Source organism: Phragmites australis, chromosome 11, assembly GCF_958298935.1.
Source record: "Phragmites australis chromosome 11, lpPhrAust1.1, whole genome shotgun sequence".
NCBI classification, from domain to species: domain Eukaryota; kingdom Viridiplantae; phylum Streptophyta; class Magnoliopsida; order Poales; family Poaceae; genus Phragmites; species Phragmites australis.
This window is the reverse complement of record NC_084931.1, coordinates 13,808,259-13,817,254: the sequence shown is the minus strand read 5'-3', so window position 1 is coordinate 13,817,254 and position 8,996 is coordinate 13,808,259. Positions and strand designations below refer to the sequence as shown.

Sequence of the window (8,996 nt, the reverse complement as noted above, 5' to 3'; positions counted from 1 at the left end):
TATGTATTCAATCTAAGACCCATATATTGAATGAACCCAAAAACTCACACAACAATCTCTGTCAAATTAAACCAAGGCAATAGTTGAAGGGTGTAAATTGAACTTTTTTTAATTAACATGCCAAAAGTAGCATCCAGATGAATCACACAGACTTGAAATTGATGATGCTATATCTCTATACAATATCTATACAAAGGCTAACTAATGAGATCGCATCCAAGTTTCTAACTCGGGTATCTACATACCTTCATTTATCACTATAACGGAAAACACCCTTAGGAGATAGCTCTCAAACCGTCTCGAAGATAACGACAAAGAGAGGATGATCTTTTTCCGGTGCCTAGGACTCAATGTAAATGAGGGTAACAAGTTCACAAGAAAATCTGTTTTAATATCTATTATCTAAAACATAAATACATATCCTAATAATGCTACCGGTCCTCTGCTATAAAACAGCCCAAGGGCATCCCTCTCCCCCCAAACCCAGCATCCACCATCCCATCATCTTCCCCAAAAGCCAGACTCCAGGGTCTTGAGCCAACCGTAGAGTCTAGACAGCCTCATCACAGTTGAATTCACACACAAACGCACCAGCACCCTCTACAGCCCGGCCTAGACCGAGTCGAAGCCGAACACCACACCGGGCCCCACCTATCAGCGATGCGCGACTCCGACTGGGCCCGGGGTGCGCGGCACGTGCGAGGTCGTTACCCCCTCCCTCCCGTAAAACCAAGCAGCGAGGTCGTCTTTTCCGCGGTAGCGTCCTCCCCAGCCCACCAAATCTCGCCCATGGTTTCCTCCTCCTCGCCCTCCACCGAGGAGGGCGGCCACACGCGCCACGGTGAGAAGAGGAGAATGCGCGGCGGCGCGGCAGCCTCGCCGGAGCCCGGCCCCGCGGCCGCGGCCTCGCAGGTACGGACGGTTCTATGCAGATATGCGCACACGCAGATCAGGCCTTGTTTGTTCCGCGGATTCCTTTCTTCCTCCGTTTCTTTCTTTCTTTTGTTATGTATTTATGTTAAAGAACTGTTCTTTTTGGGCGCCTGTGCACGTAGAGAACCCTTTCTTATGTGGATGGGAAGCAGTATTGTGCGCTCACAATTGTCTTATGTTTCTCTGCACGGGCCGTGTCTTAATGTTCATTGCATGAAACTATTTGGGGAATAGTTCTTGTTCGTCCGCATAGCGATTTAATTGGACTGCAATGTTAGCTGATTGGATGGATCAAGAGGGATGAGATGCGGATTTGCGGAGGGAATGTGCTTGATGCTGAATCTTTAGGGAGTTGGTATTAGGATGAGAGAACATTTAGTTGGATCGGCGAATGTGCCCTAAAGGGGAAAGATTGTGCATGCCTGTGAATTGCTAGGGTTGAGATTTGAGAATCGGTTGTGCTATTCGGCTTTGGATTCACCAATCGATTCGCATGGATTCCTTAGTAGCTATGGATTGTATTGATGTGCTTGATTTGGGAGAAGAAGTACGATTTTCCCCAAATGATTATGTCAGTTTCTAAAATTGCTGATGGTCGGATTCGGATGCACCGATTGATTCATATAAATTCCTTAGTAGCTATGGATTGTATTGATGTGCTTGATTTGGCAGAAAAAATATGATTTTCCCCCGAATGATTATGTCGGTTTCTAAAATTGTTGATGGTCTGATTTGGATGCACCAATCGATTCGCATATATTCCTAAGTAGCTATGGATTGTATTGATGTGTTTGATTTGGGAGAAAAAGTACGACTTTCCCCCAAATGATTATGTTTGTTTCTGAAATTGCTGATGGAAACTTATAAATGATCCGATTGGCTCTGATTAATGCTAATCGGTTCTTGGCCTATTGGGATAAGAAAACTGTCTACTGCTGTTACGATTGGGACTGCCCTTGCACATTGAATTTTCAAATCTGTGAATAAATTTAGATATAGAGATGCAGATCTGTGGACAAATTCTGTTAGATCAATATCAACAGTTCTGAACAGATGATACCACCAGTGGATCAACAAATTTATGAACTTAAATGCAAATTGGGGTGATATTTGAACAAATTATAATGGATGTCAACAGTTAGAATTATCTATTTTCTGTCATTCCATTACCAAATGTTAATTTGAAAGTTTGAGGTAGAAAGTTCTGCAGTAACTTTTCTTTCTTTCAGGATTTCTGCTCATCAAGAGGTTGCGAGGAGGACTTTGACGGAGCTACGACTGTAAGAACTTTAGAAGTTTCAAATTGATTAGCTCTGATCTGTCATTCTAATTCCCAACTTTTATCTAATTTGTTCTGTCCCATCTCTTCAATTTTGTGGATAGACACATGGAAAGTGGCGTCAAGATGAATCACACAGACCTGAAATTGATGATGCCCCCATTTTCTCTCCAACGGAAGAGGTTTGTGGGCTAGATTTCTGTACAGAACTGTGCAGTGCGATATGTGTATTTAATATAAAATTTGGCAAGTAGTTTGTTAATAATTATTAAGATTGGACATATGAAAATCTGTATTACTACATTTTTTTGTTGCAAGTACTATTGCAGTATTGTAAATATGTTGATTTCTATAATATAGCGTTATCAAATTTAATGTCAGATATGAATGTTTTTGAAAAGTTAATGACATCTAATATAAAATAACTGAGTGAAGAGTATATTATAGTGCCAATTGAATAATCTTGTTTCGTCTCAGGAATTCAAGGATGCAATTGGGTACATTACTAGCATTCGTCCACTAGCAGAAAAATATGGAATTTGTCGTATTATTCCACCATCTTCTTGGAGACCACCATGTCCACTGAAGGAGAAGAGTTTCTGGGAATGTACAGAGTTCAATACCCGAGTTCAACAAGTTGACAAGCTTCAAAACCGGGAGCCCACAAAGAAACGAACACAACTTCGAGTTCAGAAAAAAAGAAAGAGAAGAAAGAGACTGAGGTTTGGGATGACACATAGGCGTCCTAGTACAAATGCTTCAGAAAACGCTGACTGTGCGGACTCTGATGAGAAGTTTGGCTTTCAATCTGGGTCTGATTTCACACTAGAGGAGTTTCAGAAATATGCTGATGAGTTCAAGCAGCAATATTTCGGAATGAAGAGAAGTGATGAAATTTCTCTTGCTGAAATTAAAAACCGCAAAGAAATTTGGGAACCTTCTGTGGAGGAAATTGAAGGAGAATATTGGCGGATAGTTGTATGCCCTACTGATGAAGTTGAGGTATACCGAATGTTTATAAGTAGATTATCTTCTTATGTATTTATCAATTTTTACTGATAGACTTGAAACTTCCTTTGCTAGGTGGACTATGGTGCTGATTTGGATACCACAATGTTTAGTAGTGGATTTGCTAAATTGTCTTCTTCAGCTGCAAATAGGCAAGATCCATATGCTTTGTCTTGTTGGAACTTGAATAATCTGCCACGGCTCCCTGGGTCTGTTCTTTCATTTGAACACGAGGATATATCTGGTGTTGTAGTCCCATGGCTTTATGCAGGGATGTGCTTCTCTTCGTTTTGCTGGGTAAGATTCATCACAAACGTCTTTCAACAATCCTCTATGAAATGTGGACCCCCTTACTCAGTAAATAAATTCTATTGGGGTTGCAAATATGCGTACTAATCTAGTCCGCAGATGCTATTAGAGTAAGATGATGGTTTAACTAATAGGTGTGTTAATGATTTATGATATCTATTGTTCACGGGCTACATTCTGATATATCTTTTTTATTACTTTGCTGCAGCATGTGGAAGATCATTTCCTTTATTCTCTGAATTACATGCATTTTGGTGAACCAAAAGTTTGGTATGGTATTCCCGGTGGTGAAGCAGTGAAGCTGGAAGAATCTATGAGAAAGAACTTGCCAAAATTGTTTGAGGAACAGCCTGATCTCCTTCATGACCTGGTAACCTTTTTCAATTATGTAATTACTATGTAGTGACCTACTGATTCTAATAAGATGGGCTCATTTTTTATTTTGTTCTCACATAACTGTTGAATATACTATTTAACTAAGCTTTCATATGTCTTGTTTCCATGAATGCCATACTTGGTATCATTGCCTGCCGTTGATATAAATTTTCAGGACTTATTATTAGATTGTGATTTTTTGTTGGTTGCTGATAAATCATGGCAATATGTACTGTAATCGTTCATCTAAGAATGAATTCCTCTTCCTGCATTACACAAATATTTGTATCTTCATCCATTTTCATTCTGAATTTCTTGGAGCAGGTTACACAGTTATCTCCATCTGTTCTAAAATCAGAAGGAGTTCCTGTTTACCGTGTTGTTCAGAAACCAGGTGAGTTTGTTCTGACACTACCGCGAGCATACCATTCTGGATTCAACTGTGGCTTCAACTGTGCGGAGGCAGTAAATGTCGCTCCTGTGGATTGGCTACCTCATGGACAATGCGCTGTTGAGCTCTACAGAGAGCAGCGTCGCAAGACATCAATATCACATGACAAGTTATTACTAAAGACTGCAAAAGAAGCTGTCAGACAGCTTTGGATGAACATTTTTGACTGCAAGAGTGATTGGGGGAAGTATAGATGGCTGGACACGTGTGGAAAGGATGGAGTTCTGACAAGTGCAATTAAGGTACTAGCTCGATAATATAGCGACTTATTTTTGTGTCTCCAAGAATTAACGTACTCATATTTTCTATTGCACTATTTCAGACAAGGGTTAAAATGGAAGATGCAGCACGGGAGGCGAATGCTCTTTTGAAAAGTAAGAAGATGGACAGGGATTATGATTCAACTGATCGGGAGTGCTTTTCGTGCTTTTATGACCTCCACTTGTCTGCTGTCTGTTGCCAGTGCTCACCAAACCGCTTTTCTTGCCTAAACCATGCAAACCTTCTTTGTTCATGTGAAATGGACAGAAAATTTACATTCTTCCGATACAGCATGGAGGAGCTGAATAGTCTTGTAAAAGCTTTGGAGGGTGATCTGACTGCGGTTGCTCAATGGGGACAGGACGACCTTGGCTTAGTTTGCCCATCTGGTTCTGTGCAGCAGAGGAAGGTCGACTTGGTTAAAGGCACAGAATCCCTAGGATCAGTGATTCACGATGTTGGTTCTAGCTGCAGTGACAATCAAGGTCACTGCCCTGACCATGAAAAGCCAGCAGGATACCAGCAACAGAATGGAACACAGAATAAATATCTTGATCTCAACATAGAAGATCCACCAAGTAGTTCCAGAATAAAAGAAGAGCTAGTCCGTAGTTCTGACATACCAAGTGCAGAATATTTCTCAAGATCGACAACTATTGTTTTAGGAAAGCATGAAAAGGATAGGATGGTTGTCAATTACGAGCCTCTGCAGAGAATTGATAATTCATTTAGCTCAACCTCTGAGTGCAGTTGCTCATTGTCCCTGAATTGTTCATCCAAATTACTGTCTCCTTCAAGAATCCAAATAAGCAATTCTGACCTAGCTTCCAATCCTACCAAGAAACTATTTGGTGTTGACATTGGAAATTTAGCGAAGCCTTCTGACGGTCAGGTTATTCAAATGGCAAAACCTTCTTCAAGCAAATCTGATGTAGTGTCTAGTCCAATATCAATGCCCCTGGTTGAGCCACTCGACTATGGAACAATAATGATTGGCAAAAAATGGTCCAATAATCAAGCTATTTTTCCTAAAGGTAATTGAATAAGAACAATATTCATTTTGGATAATTTCACCATCCATTAGAAATGTTACAGTCAGAGTAAATGACTTGTTTGCAGGATTCAGAAGTCGAGTTATATTTGACAATATACAAGATCCAACATGGCAATGTTGCTACATTTCAGAAGTCCTAGATGGTGGTCCTCTTGGACCCTTGTTTAGGGTATATTTGATTCTAAAATCCTTTAATTTCCCTGTTTAAGCTATCTTTTGCTTCTTGAGGATCACATGAGAGCTTTCTTGCTGAATTTGTTACAGGTGACCATAGAGCAGGTTCCGGAGGTTTCTTTTATTGACACTTCACCAATGCGTTGTTGGTATAGTGTGAGAGACAGGGTGAATGAAGAAATAAAAAAACTACAAAGGGTTGGAAAATCTGGGCTCCCTGGTTTGTTAGCCCCTGATTCTGTAAACGGGCTTGAAATGTTTGGGTTTTTGTCCCCACAAATCATTCAGGTATATTTTCTTGCGATATAGATAATTTATTTGTTGTGAGGTAACTGTAGTATTGGTAGCTTGTGGAATATGACCAAGAAATTCTTTATTGTTCAACAGGAAATTGAGGCTCTAGATCCCCATCACCAGTGTTTAGACTATTGGTTATCGAAGCCTTCGTTTCCAGTGAAAGTACCCCCTTCAGAAGTTGCAAAGGCAAAAGCGATTGAAGGCTCCAACAATTCCCATATAAGGCTACTTGGGGTGGAGATTACAAGGAGCGAGCCTGAACAATCAAGTTTCTGTAGTAATTCCTGTGCAGATGAGGTCACACTCGGTAGGCTGCCGAAGAAGGCTAAACTACCAGAAGGACCGGAACTAGTAGTGATGAATGAAGTATTCAGCAGTGGAGTGGATAACAGCAGAAGAATCTGCAGAGACAGTAGCCACTATGCAGGATGAGGTGAAGAATAATGTAGATAGATAGTGCCCTGAACAGATAAAATATCTCAAGTAATATGTCTTAGAATGCTTCCCTAGGAACCATTAGATTGATCTAGGGTCACCATTGATTTTCGTTCTTATAGAATCAGATCCCGTGACCGTCCTTTTAGATTTACACGATCCTGATTCATCCTAGCTGAATTCAAGATGGTTCATTTGTCCTCTAATTGTGTCCCGATTAGCCAGTTTCATTGTAACCAATGTATCAAGTTAATCATTCGTCTCAACAAAAGTTTGGATGTACACATCATTGGTAGCTGGAAATTGAGAAAGAAATGAAGAGAAGTTTTTCGATTATATGGTGTGCTACTTTTTTTTTTCCCCTGTGGGATGAATAGCTTTTTCTTAACCGGTTGAGTGAATCCGAGCCTCATTTTCGTAGCTAATTGGGGAATGACTTCCCTTGCTTGTTCTGTCCTTTATAGCTCATAATTGCCATCAAACACTGTTTGCTGATACCTTGTCGAATGGTGGCTTGTGGTGCATTCCTCAGATTTGGTTTGAAGGTGCTTCATAGTGAAGAAGTTACCATCTCTATATTTCAGTAGTAACTAGTTAAAGGCCCGTGTCCTGTGAATCACATGCATTGCTACAAAACAAAAATCAATTTGACAACATTGATATATAAGAATTATAAGTTCTAGCGTATAATACGACTACATGCATCATCAACACAAAACATGGAGAGCTGTTATTCACAATCCTTTAGTCAACAATTTTGCTTGAACTCTATCCAATAGACAATGAACGATATACGATTATTGCCCATAATCACTATAGAAATATATGTGACAAAATTCATCGATAGTAGTTGAACGATATAAGTTTGTGCCTGCAAAAATTAAATTTTCCATCAGAAATATGACATGACATATAAGCATGGTATAATTAGTAGAGATTAATTGACAAATAAGCAATCAATACCTCGCCTATGTTATAAGGGCTTCTTTGTCGACAATGTTCCTCATGTACATCCCACTCTTCCTTTTCTTGTTATTATCCATGGCGACAAGGATCTTGATGTTCCTTCTGGCGATGGCTCTAGACAATGCGACAGCTAGTACAGCTGACTATGAGAGGACCGACCAAGCTATGTGACAGGAATAGGTTGAGGACCGACAAACCATGCACCCATAAAGCTATAACTGAAGGTTTAAACATACTGTTTGTTCCTTCTCTTCATAAACCGCTACTATAATTTTTAAGGTTTTGTGAATGTCAATTAGCACACTGGAGATAGGGATAGAAATTTGAACAATTATTACCTCGATGGCTTTTGTAACAAAAAGGGAAAGCTATAGCAATGATGAAGCTATGTATACTAATCAATCAAGAATCAAGGTGATATTTTGCAGCACACGGGTATAAGTCAACTGGGGATGCAAACATTCATTGAGACAATTATCATTAGACATGTAGGTCAATAATAAAGAATTGATCAAGTAGTAATAGAATATCCTGATGTATATTTTTGCTAAGAGGTTCAAGAAAACTAATATAAAACGTGAACTACACGAACACCCATAACAAAATATTGCACACCAGAGTCTCCTTTGTAATGGTTCTATGTATGAAAGTTCTCACTACTCATCCACACAAGCAAAGCAAAACCTAACAAATGATGTGTCAAGCAGCCGAGGAAAATAGCTATGATGTTTTGTATTGCTGGAGCTCGCCCATGCAATGCCATCAACACAAAATATCGGACTAAAAACCTATTTTGACTCTGCAATGCCAGGTTTTGCCTCTGTAATGCAATCAACACAAGTAAGCAGGATAACAAAGAAATTATTAATTAAAAAGTACTATACTATAAACATGTTTTGAGTGGAGTTCTTCAAGACACATTGTACTACCACTCAGCTATAGGCTTGACTGCCTTCTAAATGAGCACATGCACGCTGTGATACTCCCCCCCAGAGTGATCCATTTTTCTACCATCAATACATCATGGTGTTCCTTCTTCTTAAACTTCGTCTCCAAGCTTGAGTCTCCTCCATAGAAGAAACTCTCACTTGGGGCAAGATGAACTCTTGCTCCAACAGTGCGCCATCCGCGGGGACTCGAACACAGAAGTGCTAAGAGAGGTAGGATGCCACCAAAGAATAAGACCACCAAGGCCACATCAGCGGCGGCCGACCCCCCAGTCACGCCGACGCAGCAGTCCAGCCGGCTATACGCAGCCGGCACCAACAACAGCCTCCCAAGCGGGGGGGACGGGAACCTTACGGCAACCACTGACCAAACCATAACTACAGCTGCGGGCGACATCGAAGGGTTCTCTACCCTAGAGACCCAACAGCAGTAAGGCGAGGCCCCCGCTGCGCCCCTAGGGGATGCAGCCGGCGCTACCGCCGAAAACACCGTTCCGCCTGAGCAGC

The 8,996-nt window shown here is 40.7% G+C and overlaps 1 protein-coding gene across 1 annotated transcript; it reads left to right on the top strand.

The window, feature by feature from the left end:
- Positions 1 to 495: 495 nt before the first annotated feature.
- Positions 496 to 6,912, top strand: LOC133884489 (lysine-specific demethylase JMJ18-like). The gene is made up of 11 exons (XM_062323924.1): positions 496 to 912; positions 2,163 to 2,213; positions 2,317 to 2,394; positions 2,690 to 3,214; positions 3,296 to 3,517; positions 3,738 to 3,899; positions 4,229 to 4,597; positions 4,678 to 5,650; positions 5,736 to 5,839; positions 5,935 to 6,132; positions 6,232 to 6,912. Exons 1-11 carry the CDS (start codon positions 661 to 663, stop codon positions 6,571 to 6,573), a joined length of 3,276 nt encoding a protein of 1,091 aa, XP_062179908.1. The 5' UTR covers positions 496 to 660; the 3' UTR covers positions 6,574 to 6,912.
- Positions 6,913 to 8,996: the final 2,084 nt, after the last annotated feature.

Coding starts and splice junctions, on each gene's coding strand:
- LOC133884489 (XM_062323924.1), top strand. CDS start 661: ATGCGCGACTCCGACTGGGCCCGGGGTGCGCGGCACGTGCGAGGTCGT. Junction 913..2,162: donor CCGCGGCCGCGGCCTCGCAG/GTACGGACGGTT, acceptor TCTTTCTTTCAG/GATTTCTGCTCATCAAGAGG. Junction 3,215..3,295: donor GCCCTACTGATGAAGTTGAG/GTATACCGAATG, acceptor TTCCTTTGCTAG/GTGGACTATGGTGCTGATTT.